At 47.1% G+C, this 21,815-nt stretch overlaps 1 protein-coding gene across 4 annotated transcripts in view; it reads left to right on the top strand.

The window, feature by feature from the left end:
• The window catches only part of PLXNA4 (plexin A4), a 604,081-nt gene that overhangs the window by 469,408 nt on the left and 112,858 nt on the right, over positions 1-21,815 (top strand). For all 4 annotated transcript variants that reach the window (XM_082238689.1, XM_082238692.1, XM_082238690.1 and 1 more), the window contains one exon: positions 10,478-10,678. In XM_082238689.1, coding sequence (XP_082094815.1) covers positions 10,478-10,678 — 201 coding nt within the window. The remainder of the gene's footprint in view (positions 1-10,477; positions 10,679-21,815) is intronic.

Here is a 21,815-nt window from a genome sequence, read left to right as displayed (position 1 = left end):
GAGAGGGAAAGAAGAAGAAGAAGAAGAAGAAGAAGAAGAAGAAGAAGAAGAAGAAGAAGAAGAAGAAGAAGAAGAAATATCTTGTTTGCTGCAAGTATTTCATGCCAGCTCATTCATGCTTTGGGACACATAAAAGAATGAAGGCTTCAAATATTAATTCATCCCAGGGTTTGGCAGATCCCACGGCTGTGCCTTTCCCCCGGAACAGCTGCTGCATGTTAGCAGGCCTTTAAGAGACCCTTCAGGTTCAAACGCGCTGATTTCCTTTGTCCCTTTCCCTCCACTTAAGAAGCGAGATTTGCCACCCCTCTTGGGTCTCCGGAATGGATGCTCTCCAGATGGAGAAAGAAGGGTTCGTAACAGGTGCGAGAAGAACGAGCCAGAGAGCAGGCCTTGGGCAGCCAAGCAGAGCTTGCCCTGCAAAGCTGCCCAGAGAGAGGAGAAAGACTAAAGAGCAATAGATAAATAAGAACGTCAGAAGAGCTTCCTGGATCAGGCCCATCCTTGGTGGGCCAACCGGGTGCCTCAATGGCAAACAGGATCTGAGCACAACAGCAGCACTCTCCAACATTTATCCAATGAATATAGGGACATCCTAGTTCATCATCAGCGTCATTTATTATCTATACACCACCCATTAATGTGGGAATGTTCAGGGATGCAGGAGAGGATATATTGTCTGATTATAGCCTTTCCAAGTTCACAGTTTAGCAGAGTAACATTCCCCTTTTTAAACGCACAGCGGATGCGTTTGCTCAGGCTCGCTAAAGCCTCTATAATAACAGTTCTGGTAAAGGTAAAGGTAAAGGTACCCCTGCCCGAGCGGGCCAGTCTTGACAGACTCTGGGGTTTGTGCGCCCATCTCACATCTATAGGCCGGGGGCCAGCGCTGTCCGGAGACACTTCCGGGTCACGTGGCCAGCATGACAAAGCTGCATCTGGCGAGCCAGCGCAGCACACGGAACGCCGTTTACCTTCCCGCTGGTAAGCGGTACCTATTTATCTACTTGCACCCGGGGGTGCTTTCGAACTGCTAGGTTGGCAGGCGCTGGGACCGAGCAGCGGGAGCGCACCCCGCCGCGGGGATTCGAACCGCCGACCTTTCGATCGGCAAGCCCTAGGCGCTGAGGCTTTTACCCACAGCGCCACCCGCGTCCCTAACAGTTCTGGTATTTCCCCCTTATTCCCTCATAAAAGATAAGACACGACACAGTCTTCTATAAAACTATGAAAAGAGTTTACTCACTCACATTCTGTTGACAGTTGGATCCCAGAAGGCAGACTTAGCTTAGAAAAGTAACATATACCTAGAAACTATCTCATAAGAAGACAGTCCTTTGTCCTCTCTTGGCTGGAGCCAAGAGAGCATCTTTGGCTAAGCAGATGTTGCTTCTTCGATGCATGTAGTCAAAGAGACTACAACCAGCAAGTAGGACCCAAGCACAATAGCACACCCCACTCCTGCGGTTTCCAGAAACGGGGGTTCAGAAGCGTTGCTGCAAGAAAAGGGTGCTAGGCGAGATAGATTGGCCTGATCGAGTAGGATCTTTATTGCAAAAGAAGACGACCTAGATCAGGGGTCAGCAAACTTACTGCACCTCGGGCCAGTGTCTCCAGTGCCGATTGCACTGTGGGGGAGCTCATGCCCATACGCATGCGCACACACGATTTCTGGTGCACTTCCGGGTCGGTGGAGCGCCGGAAATAGCTTGTGCACATGTGCACTGGCCTCCTCCGACCCAAATGTGCACCAGAAATAACGCTTGTGCATGCAGAAATAATGCTTGCGCAAGAGCACAAGCTATTTCTGATGCTCCTCTGACCTGGAAGTGGGCAACCGTGCGACGCAGAGCCGGTAAGAGTGGGCGGCGGTGGAGGATGCCGTGGGCTGGATAAACAAATCCCTCAGGCCTTATCAGGCCCGCGGGCCTTAGTTTGGGGACCCCTGAGCTAGATCTTGGGTTGGAGAGTAAGAGGGAGGGCATCCTCAGGCTTTTGCTCACAGATGCTTCTCGCCAGCACTAAAAAATAAACAAAGGAAATAAAACCGGTTTTATGGGGAGGAGTCCCTGACAGCCCCCTTAACTAGGATGGAGCCTGTCGGAGCCACCAGCAGTCCAATACTCAATTATTCTGTTGTTATCTACAGACGTTTATGCCTTCCATAAATCCCCCAGGCAGCACTTCTTTTCCTCAGTTACCTTTTAAGGTTATGGGCATTCTCCTTCTCCATTATTACTTCTGTGCCAATAAATATGTACGTCATCCATCAAGCTAATGGCGCCGTAAACTTTTAGGAAATGCAGATAAAATATATGGTGCGTTAAAGGATCCTCTGACCGGCTGGAGCCGCTCCTGGGCTGCTTCTGTTACACAAGGGAAGGGTGTGACTTTGGAGGCGATGGCAGAGTTGGTAAGGGTGGAGGGAAAGAGAGAGAAAAAGAGAGAGAGATGTGGCGAGGCTGGACAAAAGATACAAAGGAAATTTACAGGGCTTGAAGCCCTCCCTGTGTTATCACTGACCTGATTCCTCTTTTATGGCCTAATAAGATCTCTTTAGTCCCCTTCCCCTGCTCCGTGGCATAAAATATAAATATGATTTTATGACCGTGGAAATTAGTAGTGTAATAATGTAAACACAGTGCGAGCTGTAAATCAGGAGCTATGCGCGGCGCATGGCATGCTTATTACCGCCTCTTGCTTTCCCCGGCACATTAGTTTGCAGCTTCTCGTGGCTTCTTTTCACAAGAAACAAAAACAGACACAGGCAACACCAGGATGCATTTGGACATTGTTGCTGTTGCTCGCAGTCAGAGACGCGTTGCAGTGTAAGGAAAAGGAACAAAACGACATCCGCCAAAAGAAATCACTACAAGCTAAGGGCTATACTAAGCGACCTCGCAGGATTGTTGTGGGCATGAAGGGAGGGGGGGAGAAACAGGTACGCCCCCCTTGAGCCCCTTGGGGGAAAAGCTGAGGGGATAAATGCAGTTAATATTGAGAACAGCTTAAATTCCTCACGTTGGCATCGTTCAGAGGGAAATCACTACACGACTGGTGCCGTTTTCTGCCATTTTGTGAGGACAGGACCCAAAGACTCTCATCGCCTTCCAAGCTCTACCTCTGGCAAATCCCTGCTGGTAGGTAATATAATAATAATAATTTATTAATTGTACCACGCCCATCTGGCTGGGTTTCCCCAGCCACTCTGGGCGGCTTCCAACAAAGATTAAAAATACGTCAGCAACTACAGAGGTTTTGGTGGTGGTGCCCCTTTGGACTACAGTGGTACCTCGGGTTGCAGATGCTTCAGGTTCCAGACTCCGCTAACCCAGAAATAGTACCTCGGGTTAAGAACTTTGCTTCAGGATGAGAACCGAAATCGTGCGGCGGTGGCGGGAGGCCCCATTAGCTAAAGTGGTACCTCAGGTTAAGAACAGTTTCAGGTTAAGAACGGACCTCCAGAATGAATTAAGTTCTTAACCTGGGGTACCACTGTACTGCCCTGCTGGTAGAGTCCCTCTCTGCTTGTGCAACAGCGTTTATGCCGCATCCTAAGCCCCTTAGCCAGCTTTTGGTCAGATTTTGGATGGTGGTCTGATCCTGGTTTGGTCCTAGTTCTGCCACTGCATGCATGTACAGCGGCAGAACCAGGGGCGTAGGAAGGGGGGGGAGCGGACTGCCCCGGGTGTCATCCTTGAGGGAGGTGACAAAATAGCACACCGTGGGGGGTCAGCACTTACCGCGGGGCCTGGCCTGCAGAGCGCCCGAGTCAGGCGCCTCTCCTGGGAGTGACGTGGTGGCTTGGGGCCTTAATGTCTGGCGTTGTTTCATTTTTAACATTCGGTTGGAAGCTGCCCAGAGTGGCTGGGGAAACCCAGCCAGATGAGTGGGATATAAATAATAAATTATTATTATTATTATTATTATTATTATTATTATTATTATTATTATTAACAGATGCATGCAAATTGTGGGGTTTTGTTCAGTACATTTATACCCCCACCTTTCCTTCCAAGAGCTTGAGCTGTTGTGCAAATAATAATAATAATAATAATAATAATAATAATAATAATAATAATAATAATTTATTTATTCCCCCACTCATCTGGCTGGGCTTCCCCATCTACTCTGACCAGCTTCCAACAAAATATTAAAATACCATAAGTCTGGTAGCTGTTTTTGTCTTTGACATCTGGTGAGAGGGCGTTCCACAGGGTGGGTGCCACTACCGAGAAGGCCCTCTGCCTGCTTCCCCGTAACTTCACTTCTCGCAGTGAGGGAACCACCAGAAGGCCCTCAGCACTGGACCTCAGTGTCCTGGCAGAACAATGGGGGTGGAGACGCTCCTTCACTTATACTGGACCTAGGCCATTTAGGGCTTTAAAGGAGTCTCAACATCCTCATGTTGTCCTCACAGCGACCCTGCAGGGGAAAGAGGGAGGTTAATGACTGAGAGACAGCAACTGGCCCCACAGCAGACACACCAGCTCCTAGGGGGTAGAGGACTCTTTGACCACAGCAATATTTTCTGGCAGGGGGGTGGGCCCCCTCGATGTTGAGGGAGCAGAGGAGGCCAAACGCAGAGCGATTCAACGGCTGCTTCCTCCTGAGTGTGAGAGAGGGAGCTGTGCCACGCTGGGCTCCCCACTCAGCTTCCTCCCAATGATGCGCGTTGCCCGTTTGTGATGTCAAACACACGGCACTTACACAATGCATTGTACCTTAGAGACCAACAAACAAACTTAGTTGGTTTCTAAGGTGCTACTGGAAGGTATTTACAGTATTTTTCACTCTATAAGACACACCAGACCACAAGACGCACCTGGTTTTTGGAGGAGGAAAACAAGAAAAAAATATTCTGAATCTCAGAAGCCAGAACAGCAAGAGGGATCGCTGCGCAGTGAAAGCAGCAATCCCTCTTGCTGTTCTGGCTTCTGGGATAGCTGTGCAGCCTGCATTCGCTCCATAAGGCGCACACACATTTCCCCTTACTTTTTAAGAGAGACTAAGTGAGGCTTATAGAGCAAAAAATACGGTATTTTATTTTGTTTTGACTATGGCAGACCAACACGGCTACCTACCTATATCTAGAACAATGTGTGCATGACGCCACGCATGCATACCGCACATCAGCCCTCCCCCCATCTTGGTCACAAGATGGCGCCTCTGTCCCAGGGTCACCCAATGAGCTGCATGGCTGAGTAGGGATTCGAACCCTGGTCTCCCAGGTCCCAGTCCAACATTACCCAACTGCATACTGTATATTCTAGTTCCTATGGCTGGTGGTGTAGTGGTTAAGAGCGGTAGTCTCGTAATCTGGGGAACCAGGTTCGTGTCTCCTCTCCTCTACACTCAGCCCCACTCACCTCACAGAGTGTTTGTTGTGGGGAAGGAAGGGAAAGGAGAATGTTAGCCGCTTTGAGACTCCTGAAGGGGAGTGAAAGGGGGAATATCAAATCCAAACTCTTCTCTTCTTCTTCTATTTCTTGGGCTCAGTATAGGGGTGGAGGTGATTTAGGGAAGGATCTCAATTTTTTAAAAGTTCTCTCTTCCTCATCTTGGGCCGTACCCAAGGCTTGGACACAGAGGGCGAGACCCGCAACTCCCTTGTATCCCCTCTTTCCAAGAAATTGCCTTTTAAAATTTCAATTAGGAAGTACATTAGGTCAATCAGATAAAGTCACACATTGGGAAGAGGATTTCGCCTTTTTAACGGCCCTCGCCTCTTCAATTATCTATAATGAACTTCCTAACAGAGCCTCAAACCTTTTTATATGCTAACGAATCCTTTTATTGGGGCCTCTGCAATTGCCTCTTGTTAATGAATTTGAAACAAGGATGATCAAAAAGGTTATGGCGCCGGCTTGGGGTGGCGTGCGAGAAGGAAATCTCCAAATTTCTTCACATTGCCTCCTTTTCTTAACCCCCTGGCCTTCTTGCATGTCTTTGTGCTCTGGCTCTAAGTTCCCCTCCTGGGATCCATGCCAGCGTTCCTTTCCCAAAAATAGACTTTGATCACCCATGGTTATTATTTTTCATTATTATTGATTTGATTTATTAACCTGCCTTCACCTTGTGGTTCCTAGGGCGGCTCTCAATCATTTAAAATGTAACTTCAGAAGCAGTTTAAGATAAATTATATAGGGATGTGGGTGGTGCTGTGGGTTAAACCACAGAGCCTAGGACTTGCCAATCAGAAGGTCGGCGGTTCGAATCCCCGCGACAGGGTGAGCTCCCGTTGCTCGGTCCCTGCTCCTGCCAACCTAGCAGTTTGAAAGCACATCAAGTGCAAGTATATAAATAGGTACCACTCTGGCAGGAAGGTAAACAGCGTTTCCGTGCACTGCTCTGGTTCACCAGAAGCGGCTTAGTCATGCTGGCCACATGACCCGGAAGCTGTACGCCGGCTCCCTCGGCCAATAAAGCGAGATGAGCACCACAACCCCAGAGTCGGTCACGACTGGGCCTTTCCGTGTGCTACTCTAGTTCGCCAGAAGCGGCTTAGTCATGCTGGACACATGACCCAGAAGCTGTATGCTGGCTCCCTTTAAATTGCGCCTTTAAAGCGAGATGAGCGCCGCAACCCCAGAGTCGGTCACGACTGGACCAATGGGGTCCCTTTACCTTTACCTAAGACAAATTACAGCCGCAGGAAAGCACACATCTCAGGTGCCAAAGCCCTGAGATGTGTGCTGATGAGTCTTCAGCATAGAGACTCACAGAGTGGTAGAGTTGGAAGGGACCACAAGGAGCATCTGCAAGAGGAAGAAGAGTTTGGATTTGATATCCCACTTTATCACTCCCCTAAGGAGTCTCAAAGCGGCTAACATTCTCCTTTCCCTTCCTCCCCCACAACAAACACTCTGTGAGGTGAGTGGGGCTGAGAGACTTCAGAGAAGTGTGACTGGCCCAAGGTCATCTAGCAGCTGCATGTGGAGGAGCGGGGAAGCGAACCTGGTTCACCAGATTACGAGTCCACTGCTCTTAACCACTACACCACACTGGCTAGCCCAACCCCTTGCAATGCAGGAATCTTTCATCCAATGTGGGGCTCGAACCCGCAACCCTGAGATTAAGAGTCTCATGCTCTACCGACTGAGCTATCCCAGGTTATCTTTTGGAAATTATACCTTGTAGGTGCCAGATGCACCTCTGTGTGGTGGGAGCTTCACCTCTTAAAAATATATGTACAGTGATATTTTGGGTTACAGACACTTTAGGTTACAGATGCCTCAGGTTACAGACTCCGCTAGCCCAGAAATAGTACCTCAGGTTAAGAACTTTGCTTCAGGATGAGAACAGAAATCGTGCGGCGGAAGCAGGAGGCCCCATTAGCTAAAGTTGTGATTCAGGTTAAGAACAGTTTCAGGTTAAGAACGGACCTCCAGAATGAATTAAGTACTTAACCTGAGGTACCACTGTACTTCTTCATGCAGCACATAGTTAAAGTATGGAACTCGCTCCTGCAGGGGGCAGTAATGGGCACAAACCTAGATGACTTTAAAAGAAGATTCCACAAATTCATGGAAGGGAGGACTATCAATGGCTACTGGCCAGGATAGCTATACTCTGCCCCCAGAGTTGGAGTTGGCAGTACTTCTGAATAGCTCTTTCTGGAAACCACCAGAAAGGGAAGAATGCACATTTCAGAGTGTTGGTGCTGACCTTGAAAGCCCTAAACGGCCTCGGCCCAGTAGACCTGAAGGAGCATCTCCACCCCCATCGTTCAGCCAGGACGCTGAGGTCCAGCTCTGAGGGCCTTCTGGCGGTTCCCTCATTGCGAGAAGTGAAGTTGCAGGGAACCAGGCAGAAGGCCTTCTCAGTAGTGGCGCCTGCCCTGTGGAACGCCCTCTCACCAGATGTCAAAGAAATAAACAACTACAGTGGTACCTCGGGTTAAGAACTTAATTCGTTCTGGAGGTCCGTTCTTAACCTGAAACTATTCTTAACCTGAAGCACCACTTTAGCTAATAGGGCCTCCTGCTGCCGCCGTGCCGCCACTATGCGATTTCTGTTCTCATCCTGAAGCAAAGTTCTAAACCCGAGATACTATTTCTGGGTTAGCGGAGTCTGTATATATATATATATGGAAATACATATTTCTGCATTTTTTAAAATAGCATCACATTGTTCAACAAATGCTATGTGTGAGTGTGTTGAAAGCTTTTGGGGAATTCCATACCGTTTGATCAGAGCCTGGCATGGTGGGCATATTTTCCTCGCAAACACACCTGATGCTAGTTGTGGTCCATCTCACCCACAGAACAGCATGATTGACAGTCTCCATAATGCCATTCCTAGTCAGGGTAACTGCAGCTGTTCCGCAGCTCATCTATTTCTTGGTGTTGCTCAACTCTTTGTGCCCATGAGGCGCATCCGCCATCTGCTGTGAGGAGAGATCGCGCCCGTATCTCTCTCTCAAGTCACACGTCTTTCCGCTTCCCCCTCCCGGTGCTTTGAGTCACTCCTTCCCTTCGTCCCTCCCTTCCCATCACCAGTTCTTGAAACTGGGCACCTGAAATCAGCCCCCTGCAGAATGTGCTGCTTTGCTGTCTCTTCTACCTTTCTTTAGAATGGGGTGAGGACACATTAAAGGGCAGCTTCCCTTCGTAACATAAAAGGGGGAAGGAGTGCAGCCCAGTAGTAGAGCAGCTGCTTTGAATACAGAAGACCCCAGTGGCAACTCCGGGTAAAGCGGGGAACATCCCCTCCCTGGAGACCTGGAGAGCTGCTCAAGTCAATGCAGACATCACTAAGGTGGGCTAAGGTAGATGGTAGTTGAATCCAGGGCCGGCTTACCCATAGGCGCTAGGGTTGCGGGGCACCTGGGCACCAGGCTCTCAGGGGCGCCAGGCCGAGAGTCCAGGGCCAAGATTTGGAGTCTGGGGGTTGAACAACCAGGCCAGCCGACAGCTGCTGTCGAGCGGAGCAGAGCCCGTCAAAGCGCTGCAGGCTTTTCTGCTGTGGGCACTGAGGCAGCCGGCCGGCTCTGTCCTCCTGTGTGCCTGGGATTGGCGGGCCGTCGAGAAGCCCACCCAGTGCATGCATGCTGCTCACATGAGGCACATAGCTTCCCTCCCAAGCCTCTGTGGGGATTGCTGTCCTCCCTCCACCCACAGCGTCCCCCCCCCAAAAAAAGCTCAACAACTTTGGCCTGCCCGCCCCAAAAATGGGGGGTGCTGGGCAGTTTTTTGCACCCTGGCGCCGCATATGCTAAAGACGGCCTTGGTTGAATCTGAATGTTGGAAGATTCAGGGCAGATGGAAGGAAACACTTCTTAACGTTGCACATGGTTAAATTATGAAATTTGCTCCCGTGGTGATGACCACCAAACTAGAGGGCTTCAAAAAACCAAATACATGGAGGAGAAGGCGATTGATGGATGGCAGCTGGAGACAGTAATGCTTCCTATACCGATTGCATGAGACCACGGGAGGTGAAAGGGCTTTTGTGCTTGGAACCTGCTTGCAGTTTTCCCACTGGGGCACCTGGTTGGCCACTGTAAGAATAGGGTGTGGGATTAGATGGGCCATTGGCCGTCAGGCACTTTCTTGATCTCCTGCCCTGGGGCAGAAGATATAGAAGCATGATTAGTCGCGCCAACAGGGTAAAGAACAGCTTCTATCCGTGGGCTGTTAGGCTGCTGAATGAAAAGATAACAACAGGGCAACTGACTTTCGGGTTTGGTGTGTGTGTGTCAGTAAACGAGGGGAATCACTGTATATTTCACTCCATAAGACGCACCTAGTTTTTGGAAGAGGAAAACAACAACAAAAAATATTCTGAATCCCAGAAGCCAGGACAGCGAGCAGGATCACAATTCAGATCCAGGGACCACACATTCGCTCCATAAGATGCACAGACATTTCCCCTTAGTTTTTAAGAGGAAAAAAGTGCGTCTTATGGAGCGAAAAATACAGTAAGTCTAAGAGAGCTGAGTGGGGGGTGCTCATGTAATCTCACTGTACAGTGGTGCCTCGCAAGATGAAATTAATTCGTTCTGCGAGTTTTTTCGTCTTGCGAATTTTTCGTCTTGCGAAGCACGGTTTCCCATAGGAATGCATGGAAACGGTTTCCCATAGGAAAAAGGAAACAAACTTGCAAGACGTTTTCATCTTGCAAAGCAAGCCCATAGGGAAATTCGTCTTGTGGAGCAACTCAAAAAACAAAAAACTCTTTCGTCTTGCGAGTTTTTCGTCTGGCGAGGCATTCGTCTTGCGAGGTACCACTGTATACAAGTTGTACAAGTGACAATAAAGTATTTCAATTTCAATTTCAATTTATCATCTTTATTAACCCTCCTCTGTACCTGTAAGAGATTGCAGGACAACACCTAATTAAGGACGCGGCAAGTTGCCAGATTCCAAATCGGCCTATCAGGAAACGTAACTAAGCGTTTGACTAACTGCATGGGACAATTTCTTTCTTTCTTTCCTCTCCCATCCCACCTCCTCCTCCTCCCTGCTTTCTCCAGGACTGCCCCCAGTTGCTGCACGTTAGTAAGATCTTGGTGCCTGTGGACGTCATCAAGCCAATCACGCTGAAGGCCAAAAACCTTCCTCAGCCTCAATCCGGGCAGCGGGGCTACGAGTGCGTCATCAGTATCCAGGGCAACGAGAAGAGGGTGCCTGCTTTGCGGTTCAACAGCTCCAGCGTCCAGTGCCAAAACACTTCAGTGAGTAAGCCCCGCCACTCTGGGCCATGGGAAAGGGAAGAGGGGGGCTGGACTGCAGGAAGAGATAGGTGACAATCAGTGCTGGATATACGTATAAGCCAAACAAGCTATAGCTTAGGGCCCTACTCTCTTGGAGCCCCCCCCCAAAAAAAAATTAAAGAAAAAAACCTGGATGTACATTTCCAAAATATAAGATAAAAAACAAATAAAATAAAACCTACATACAGCAACGGTGTTTTGCACTGTATAGGCTCCTATGGTGTAAGTCATGGGCCCTGCCTGCTAGCCTGCTCCCTAAAATATCAGTGGTTTGCTCCTTTCTATATATAGGGTGCCTACATTCTGCATGGACTGGTTGTGTGGCAACATGTGCAAATGGCTTGAGATACCTATGAGGTCCATAAATTACCATATAGATTATATTCAACAACAACAAAACAGCGACCATTTGTTGTTGACAAAAGACAGCTGGACATATCAAGGGCCCCATTACCTTCAGTAGCTGAGGGCCTCATCAAACCTAAATCTGGTCCTGGGGACAATTGTGATTTTGTTTGCATTTTAATGGGAGACTTTCCGAAGCAACACACAGACCGAAACGGAGCTATCGGTTGAGAACCGCGCTTCTCTGAATTTTTTGTGGTGCAATTCTCCAGTCAAATGATGGGGGGGGTGGAGGTGGAGAAGCGTAGGTCAAAGTGAAGGCTATCGATGGCATGCAATCTATGTTCTAGGTCCACAGGATGAGGCAATGCTTTCAAATGCCACTTGCTGGAAACCACAGTTGGGGAGAGTTCTCTGTGTTCGGATCCTGCTTCAGGGTTCCCCACAGACACTTGATTGCCCACTGTGAGATTATTTGACTCGGCAGGCCCTTGGATCCAGCATGTTCTTAAGATGTGGGTCTCTGCTCCAACTACTAGCAGGTTGGCAGTTTTAAAGGCATTTTCTCCTGGTTGGGAGAATTGCCGCATGACCAAGTTGATAAATAGTCTTTAAGTCCAGCCTTAATGAGGAACAGTAGAGTGAGTTGGATATGAGCCTGGAGAAGGGAAGACTGAGAAGCGATATGACAGCCATCTTCAAATATCTGAAGGGTTGCCACGTGGAAGATGGAGCAAACTTGTTTTCTTCGGCTCCAGAGGAGAGGACCAGAACCGATGAGATTCAAATGTCAAGGAAGGAGATTCCAACCAAACAATAAGGAAGAACTTCTGGGTGGGAACAGTAGTTTGACAGTGGAATGGACTCCAACTGCACAATCCTATGATTCTAAGAGAAGTTTGCAGCACATGTCGCTTCTTTTCCATTTAAATTCTCTGTACAAATCTGGATCGGGGTGTTCCGCCTCCGATCCCCTCTGTGTCATTCAAAGGCTCCTTTTTGCCTCAGGAAGGACTCGGCTGAAAGGTTTTAATTTATTTTGCAAACTTTTATTCTCCTTTCCCGAGCAGAGCTTTCTAAAGTCAAGCCACTCTTCAGACAGGCAGGAATCTGAGGCACATCACATCGTGCCTTTCTTGCAATGAATACTAATTCAGGGTTTTTTTGGGGGGGCGGGTGTCGGATAGAAAGAGAGAGGGATAATTTCTGTAAGAAGCTGCAAAGGCCGTATGCTAGCAACACTATTGCCTGTTATCAGCTTCACCCAACCATAGGGTGTTTCTGTTCTAATTCCTGAACGATTCAAGATGCAAGACAGATAAAGAGGTACACCAGGGGTCAGCAACCATTTTCAGCAGGGGGCCGGTCCACTGTCCTTCAGACCTTGTGGGGGGCCGGACTATATTTTGGAAAAGAAAAAAAAAAATGAACAAATTCCTATGCCCCACAAATAACCCAGAGATGTGTTTTAAATAAAAGCACACATTCTACTCATGTCAAAACACGCTGATTCCCAGACCATCCATGGGTCAGATTGAGAAGGCGATCGGGCCGGATTTGGCCCCCGGGTCTTAGTTTGCCTATCCATGAGGTGCGCACTGAGATCATTTAAGCATTTTCTTTTTTTAATTTTAATTTTATTTTATATACAAACAAACAGGTAAACACAAATATTTCACATATGCTACTAACACCAGTTACAAATATTAAAACACCCTTGTGACTTTCTTCCACCAACATTTGCCTTCTTTTGTAGAGTGTGATTGTATTTGTCAGAAAGTTCTTCTTGATGTTTAGTCAGATTCTCTCTTCTTCTTAACTTGACTCCATTGATTTGGGTCTGTGATGGCCTGGGACTTGGGCTCGGACTTGGAACCAGAGGAGTCTCAGGCATCATCTGAACCAAGTCTGGGGCCTGATCCTGAAGAGTCCCAGTCTGCAGAGGTTCCCCTGCAACAAAACCAGCTGGGCCGAGTCAGGGGCATGAGCCTGGCTCCAGATGTGGGGATTACCTCGTTGCCTCCAGCTGGGCCATCACTTACAGCTGCTCCACTACCAGTTGGGTCAGGAGAGGCTGAGGCGGCCCCTGGGTCTAGTAACCCACTGACATCTCCCGAGCTGCAGAGAGGAGAGACCTGAGTACTCGCAGGAGGAGTGCTCACCTTCAGGCAAAACAGGGAGGTGAGTCACCAGGGGATCAGGACCGGCCACTACCCCGACAAAGATAAAAGGCTGCCGGACCCTGCCCCAGGTTGTGGGAGCAACGTTGCTGTATGCTAGATCCTGCCTGAGATCCTGTACCTGTCCTTGCCTGGTTTCCTGCCTTGGCCCTGTCGGACTGACTCCTAGCGGAACCTTTGGATTCTGGACTGGTCCTGGACCGTGTTTCAAGGGTTACCCCCGGGCCCAACAAAGGGAGCAGCAGAAAGCAAGCTTGCTCCACCAAGGAAGAAGTCAGTTTATATTTGGTTCTGGGCTCTTGGTGTGGAAGGAGACCTCTCTACTGGTGTGGTTGATCTTCCCACAGCCTCCTTCCTTGCCCAGAGCTGGGAGCTGGGGCATTTCTGTCACCTAAGAAAAAGGAAAAGCAGGGAAAGGAGAGGGAGAGGAATCTTGATTAGGGGCCAATAAAATTGTCCAAATCTTATTTATTTATAAAAGTATTTCTATACCACAAATTAATGCAATGTAACACGGCCGCATGCAAGCGTATATACAATAACATAGAAGACACCATATAATAATGTAATAAAGTTCAAGGTGATATAGAGCCCTGTTCTCCGCTGGGAACTCTTCAAGCTTAGCTGTATTAGAATGGAGACGTAAGCTATAATTAACAACCAAAATACACTCGTTAATGATTATTTATTATTTCACTCTAGCGCATGTATGATTCCGCGTATAGCATCTGCTTTTATTATATGGTTCTCACAACATTTGTGAGAACATAGGGAGAAGCTGTGTGTTGTACCAGTGCGTGTTGTGCAAAATTTAAAAACGGGCGCTGCGAAAATGGTCAAAACAAGGGACCATGAATAGTTTGACATTGGTTGCAATAAGGAAAATAAATAAATCAGAAGCGTCACAAACAGTGGGAGAAACTCACTGGCGGGCATGTGGCTGTTTCTCAGTGTTAATTAAAGCTCTCTGACAACAGTGCGCAGCTCAGTGCATCATCTGGTTGAGCATCGTTGCATAATGTCATCCTGTTTGCTTGATGAAGCTGGATGGCTGATGTACACCCATATGCTTGTGTTGACTCAAGCTACAGCGGTGCCAGCTTGTCATGTAAGATCAGCCTATGAGTTACGCTCTCTCTGGTTGGGTGTACAGACTCCAGAGTAAAACTCAGCAGGGTGGAACCAAACATGGATTTGCGCAGCAAATGATGCGGCTACTGACTTTCCCCCCTTCCAAAGCGCTCTGGAATATACAGGGTATTTCAAAAGGTGTGAGAACACACAACTGAGCATGCTCGTAGTATCATGGGATTGTAGAGTTGGAAGGGACTACGAGGGTCATCCAGTCTAGCCCCCCCCCCCGGCGATGCAGGAATCTTTTTACCCAAAGTGGGACTCGAACCCGCAGCCCTAACATTCAGAGTCTACTGATGGAGCGGTAATGAGATGAAAGATGTAATGAAAAACATTAATAGGAACTTGTAGAAAAGGGGCAATATGGCCGTTATTCCAAGATAGCACTTAAACAGACATTCTTATAATAAAAGATAGCGCTGGATGAAATTATTGGTCTCAACTAGGGCCAGGGCCTTTTCAGTACTGGCCCCGACTTGGTGGAACGCTCTGTCACAAGAGACTACAGCCCTGCGGGACTTGACATCTTTCCGCAGGGCCTGCAAGACAGAGCTGTTCCACCAGGCCTTTGGTTTCGACTCAGTCTGACCCTTATGTTTCCCTCCCCTTATGGTCTTGATCTATGGTCTACTTTTAAAATGAGGCTGCATTTTAAATGGTATTTTAACCCATATTTTAAAAAACTGGTTCCCCCTCTCTATTATGTTTTTACTGTAATTTTACTGGTGTTAGCCACCCTGAGCCTGGCTCTGGCCGGGGAGGGCGAGGTATAAATTATTATTATTATTATTATTATTATTATTATTATTATTATTATTATTTGATATTTGGATGGAATTTTTCACCTATGTGACTGTGTCGCTAAGTACATCCCTGGTGTGCTTCCTGTACTCCTCCCCCCTGCTTGTTGCTTCCTATTGTAGTCCTCTATGACATCACTCATTACCATGGCAGCTGTTGTGTTATGCCCTTGCTTTTTCTCTGGAATGTAAGATGGGAAAGGGTGTTAGAGCCCTGATAAGGTGATATGAGAGGCATCTTCAAATATCGGAAGGGCTGACACATGGAGGATAATAATAATTTATTAATTATACCCTGCCCATCTGGCTGGGTTTCCCCAGCCACTCTGGGCGGCTTCCAACAGAATATTAAAATACAATAGTCTATTAAACATTAAAAGCTTCCCTAAACAGGGCTCCCTTCAGACGTCTTCCAAAGGTCTGGTAGTTGTTGTTCTCTTTGACATCTGGTGGGAGGGCGTTCCACAGGGCGGGCGCCACTACCGAGAAGTCCCTCTGCCTGGTTCCGTGTAACTTGGCTTCTCGCAGTAAAGGAACCGCCAGAAGGCCCTCGGAGCTGGACCTCAGCAGAACGATTTGGGTGGAGACACTCCTTCAGGTATACAGGGCTGAGGCCGTTTAGGGCTTTCAAGGTCAGCATCAACACTTTGAATTGTGCTCGGAAACATACTTGGAGCCTGTGTAGGATGGAGCAAGCTTGTTTTCCGCTGCTCCAGAGAGTAGGACCCAAAGCAATGGTTTCAATTTGCAAGGAATGAGATTCCGACTAAACGCTAGGAAGAACTTTCTGACAGTAAGAGCTGCTTGACAGCGGAACAGACTCCCTCGGAAGGTGGTAGACTCTGTTTCATTGGAGGCTTTTAAATGTAGGTTGGGTGTCCATCTGCCAGAGATTCTTTAGCTGTGATTCCTTCATTGCAGGGGGTTGAACGAGGTGATCTTTGGCTCACCTCTACGAATCTATGATTCTAGCCCTGGAAGTGAGCTTCAAAATATATCAGGACTACTAGCTTGTACTTGTTCTTCCATGATGCTTTCTTCCGATTTTCCTCAACTAATCATTTCCTCTAGTTGATATTTTGTTGTTGATGTTGATGATGTTCCTTTCACAATGAATGTAGGCTTCATTGTCCTTCCTCTGCCCCATTGCAGGAAGCTGTCATTAATACCATGCAGCCCATTTTCTGTGGCATTAAACGCCATGTTTCCAATTATGGGCCTTTTGCCAGTTTTACAATCTGTTACAAATGAGCGTGCCATCATCCCACTTTGCTTTGCTCCCAGATTCCATTACTGGTTAGTGGTCTGTGAGTGCCGAAGCTCAGGATCTCGCTGGGATTTATGGCTTGAAAAATTAAGGATGCTTTTTATGAACCTTTTTTGGGGTGTGTGTTTGTTTTTTAAAAAGAAAATAATTGCAATATTCTGAAAGTTAAAAGCAAGCCTGATCCAATCCCAGAACCCAGACAATATGTCTGGATCGGTTCCTCAGAACTTCCTAGTAAAGTAATCTTACCTGTACAAAGGTGAGATCCCTGCAGAGTCTTAACAGGGAGAGAGGGTGATAGTTGTCAACGAACACCACACACCTGTTGAACAGCCCCATCCTTCACCTGAAGACCCCAAACCAGAGGCTGCTATAGCCGCTAGCCCAAAGTGCAACGTGGCTTTATGGACCATCTTGATCTTGAGGAAGGCATCATGGTGTTAAACAATGTCTTAGTTGGAGCTCCTGTCACACATTACTATGTGGTTAGATGTGTCCATATGAGGGACTGTAGCGTACATTCTTCATGCACACTTGGTGTGATGCAAACCCCTGTTACATAAAAGAACATCCCTGACCTATAAGGAAACCTCTTAATAGTTTCTTCCTTTCCTACATTCGTTAAATATTTCTCACCCAACTTACTGTGTCATCAGGCATCTTGGTGTCTCCTTCCAAAGACTGGCATGTTGGGACTTTCCAGTTCATCATTTCAACCACTTTGCCCACAGCCCTGCAGTGGTATAATCTAGGTAGTATTCCGAGAAGCATCATCATCGTCCTTTATTATTTATATGCCACCCAACTGACTCAGTTTCCCCAGCCACTCTGGGTGGCTTCCATCACATTAAAACATCAAGCATAGTAAAACATCAACTATTAAAAATTTCCCTATACAGGGCTGCAATATCTTCTAAAATTGTCTAATTGTTTGTTTCATTGACATCTGATGGGAGGGCATTCCACAGGGAAGGAACAATTCAAAGTGTTGGTGCTGACCTTTAAAGCCCCTTTAAAGCCCCAGCTTCGTCCCTGTATACCTGAAGGAGCGTCTCCACCCCGATCGTCCAGCCCTGACACAGAGGTCCAGCTCTTAAGGCCTTCTGGTGGTTCCCTCACTGCAAGAAGTGAGCTTACACTTTCTGAGAGCCAGTGTGGTGTTGTGGTTAAGAGCGGTAGACTTGTAATCTGGTGAACCAGGTTCGCTTCCCTGCTCCTCCACACGCAGCTGCTGGGTGACCTTGGGCCAGTCACACTTCTCTGAAGTCTCTCAGCCTGTCTCACCTCAAAGAGTGTTTGTTGTGGGGGAGGAAGGGAAAGGAGATTGTTAGCCGCCTAGGGTAGTGATAAAGTGGGATATCAAATCCAAACTCTTCTTCTTCTTCTTCTTCTTCTTCTTCTTCTTCTTCTTCTTCTTCTTCTGGACATTTGGAGCGGGAATAGTAAAACGAGTTTCCGGTGGGAGGAGTCTTACTTACACTTTATTCAAAGTGTCAAAAGCTTCTTTCACACAAACACACATTCTTTTACACTTGGAAAAAGCCAGCTCTGACTTGACTGTTGATGGAAGTGAGGAAGGAAGGAAGGAGGGCTGATTCTGCGACATCTAGTGTGCAAATAAATAAAAGCCCCACCTGATCGTAGAACCATAGAATTATAGAGCTGAAAGGGACCCCAAGGGTCATCTAGTCCAACCCCCTGCAATGCAGGAATCTCAACCAAAGCATCCATGACAGATGGCCATCCAACCACTGCTTAGAAACCTCCAAGGAAGGAGAGTCCACCACCACACGAGGGAGACCGTTCCATTACCAAAACAGCTCAGAAAGTTCTTCCTGATGTTCAGTTGGAATCTCCTTTCTTGTAACTTGATAGTGTCAGGTTCTCAGGCCGCAGTCAGAGGTAACTGGCCTCACTCCAGGCATTCGGCTTGAGATCCTTGTTGACCTCTCTGTCTGCGTCTCCCGGTAGGATACAGGCAAGGTCACTATCGGCGATCCTCCTCAAGCGTGAGAAGGACACACCACTCTCCCCTCCTCCCTGCCTCCCCAGGGAGGGGAAGGAGTCAGACAGAAATGTATTTACATCATTTTATTTCTGTCCTTGCAGCAGTACAGAGAAACACATCTGCACTCATCAGACTCCAAACAGTAGTGTAAGAAAACCCACCCCTGTACTTCCAGTACAGGTCAGATGACACTCTGAGCTAACATCCGGTGCTCAGTGCAGTCTGTTCCAATAGTATAGACATCAATATCCTGTTTTGCATTCCAGACACCTGCAGCTGGCTTTCACATTGCTGCTTTTTCCTGACAGATAGTCCACCCTTTTCTCCTACTCTTTGGAGTGCCTCCCCTTCCCAGTAAAATGTGGATAAATTTGGGACAGATGTTCAGGTCCGTCCACACACATCCAGGCGCAAGTATGGTGTTTACGAACCCTGGAAGCTACCACCACGATCCCAGAAACAGTCCCTGGTCTATTTCAAAACACCACCATCAGCATCTGCATTAAAAAAATAAAATGTGTTTGGTTTTTTCCCTTCTAAATCACAAAACAGCAATAATGACAACAATAAAAATAGCAGCGAGAGCGGCAATAAAAACCAGAGAAACAGAAGGAACGAAACAAATGATCCATTAAAAAGTGCAGGAGATTAAAATTGTCTTCACCTGGCATTGCAAAGCTTGCAAAAGAGTCGCCAGCCCCATGTCCTTGGGGAGGTCATTCCATAACTGGGGTGTCACCATCAAAACAGCCTCACCCCTGGCAGAAGTCGCACCCAGAGCACTGCCTCCGACCCAGACTGTTAGAAACGGGGGGAAATGCATATAATCAGCGGTAATGTGCTCAGCGGCTTATGAGCTATACAAAGTCTCTGGCAGATTCACTAGTAGGAGTAGAGGAGGACTCGGACTCATTTTGCAAATCAAGGCAAGTCTAGCAAATAAGCGCTTTTTTAGCGATATGTGATTAAAAAAAAACCCCACAGCCATCCTTTAAAAGTTGCACTTTTCTGTTTTGCATTGCAGAGCTCCAGACGAGGAACGTGTTAAAAATGCATACAGCTGAGTGAAATGAGCCTTAAAATCCACAAAAATACAACACATTGTATTAGGAATCATTGTATCGCAGAAATTGACTTCTTAGGCCAAACAGCATACAAAAAAAATTTCAGTTGGGAGAAATTTGCACAAAAATGCATTGCAGTAACCGAGTCTGGAAGCCACCATTGCATGAAGTGGCATAAATACCCCCCCCCCCGTGACCCCTGAATTTTTGAATTTTATTGATATTGATGCTGCTTTTTATGTTGTATTTTATGCTGTTTTTATTTGCTGTTAGCCACCCTGAGCACGGTTTTTAAACCAGGAAGGGCAGGGTATAAATAAATATTATTATTATTATTATTATTATTATTATTATTATTATTATTATTATTATTAAACCCAACCATTTGTCATTAAGGGGCACCCCTTCCCTTTAGCCCAGGAGGTATAAAACTCCTGTGAAGCTTTCACGAAATGTGGAGAAGTGTGTTCACAAGTATGTTCAATGCCTTCCTCCCCAGCTTTGTGGGTTTTTAAATTTTTGACTCGGGGTTGTGTTAGTTGTACTTTCCTGTCCATTCAAGTAAAGCTGTAACATCCTAGTTGTTCAAATGCCAAGATGAGTTTTGGCTTCTTTGCTAAAAGCATCCCATGGCTCTGTATTCCTGCCGCAGCAGCAATCAGTCCCCTGGCGTGATAATAATACATATTTGCTGCCACCTTCTCCTCTTCAAAGTGTGATGCGGCGTGTGAGCTAATTAATTCTGCCAGGTAGGGGAGTGCTACTAAATAACTCACTGCGCACTCCATCCCAGGAGATCGTTCCCACTCCCCGCCCATCCTAACCAAGCTCCAAGTGGGAGTTACCGCAGGGAACAGATTCCACAAGGATCGTTATTTTTATTTTTTTAAAAAAAATATTTTATTAAGGAGTTTCTTGTTTTACAGAAGTGTAGTGCCTCGTATTTTTTTTTTCATGTAACATTTATACAAATCCGTTTCATTTGTTGGGGCATTAGGGGGAGAAGAAGAAGGAAAAAAAGAAAGAAAAAAGAAAGGGGGGTGGAGAGAGGGAAGATGGATAGGGGTGGGGTCAGGTGGCGGTGTTTCTATTATGTTTAATGTATGTAGAGTTTGGTGTCAGTGTTGCTTGTGTTGTTCACTTGTGTTCCTTTGGTGGTGAGAGAGGTTGGTGGTGAGAGAGCCTAGGGTGTGGTTGTTTGTTTGTGGTCGGCTGTGGTGATCTTTGTTTTCGTGTGTGAGTGAGGTGGGTGGGTGTTTTGGATCAGGTTAGCCTTATTGATTTGTATGCTGTTGGTGGATTATTGTCACTGTCCTGTTGGGCTGTGTATGTGATAAAGGGGAGCCATACCGGGGTGACACGGGGACAAGGATCGTTATTTTAACTGCAAAGTCACAGGCAGAAAACGTTCTTAGAGATAACAGCTGGAAACCACAGAGGTCAAGGGCAAAGCTCTGGGAACACGATAGTGTGGTTTGTCATCAGCGACTCCAAGGCACCTTGAATCCAGAACCCAGTTTCTGGAAATCACAGGAGAGGAGAGAATGCTCTTGTCCCCGAATCCCACTTGCTGGTTTCCCAGGGGCATCTGGCTGGTGAGAACAAGATGCTGGACTAGATAGGTCATTGGCCTGATCCAACAGACCTCCTCTTGCATCCATATGGCCAGTTACAGGAATGTAGTAGCCCACTGAACCACCTGGAATTGTACTGGCCAGCTCTCGGAGTCCTCTTCCAGCAGAGAAGAGAAGAGAAAAAAGCACACCAAGAACTCTGGCCAATATAAATTTCAGTAGTGGGAGTGGTCCCTACTCGCAAATCAATAGTCGATTGTAACAAAAACTAATCCATTTGAAAGTATGTATTCTGACAAGGCAGTGAGAGATTTTACTTTCTTGGGCTCCATGATCACTGCAGATGGTGACAGCAGTCACAAAATTAAAAGATGCCTGCTTCCTGGGAGAAAAGCAATGACAAACCTAGACAGCATCTTAAAAAGCAGACACATCACCTTACCAACAAAATTCCGTATAGTTCAAGCTATGGTTTTCCCAGTAGGGATGTATGGAAGTGAGAGCTGGGCCATAAAGAAGGCTGATCGCCAAAGAATGGGTGCTTTTGAATTATGGTGCTGGAGGAGACTCTTGTGAGTCCCATGGAACACAAGAAGATCAAACCTCTCCATTCTGAAGGAAATCAGCCCTAAGTGCTCACTGGAAGGACAGATTGTGAAGCTGAGGCTCCAAGACTTTGGCCACCTCATGAGAAGAGAAGACTCCCTGGAAAAGACCCTGATGCAA

Source organism: Podarcis vaucheri, assembly GCF_965113315.1.
Source record: "Podarcis vaucheri genome assembly, chromosome: 10".
Lineage (NCBI taxonomy): Eukaryota > Metazoa > Chordata > Lepidosauria > Squamata > Lacertidae > Podarcis > Podarcis vaucheri.
This window is presented reverse-complemented; position numbering and strand designations above follow the sequence as displayed.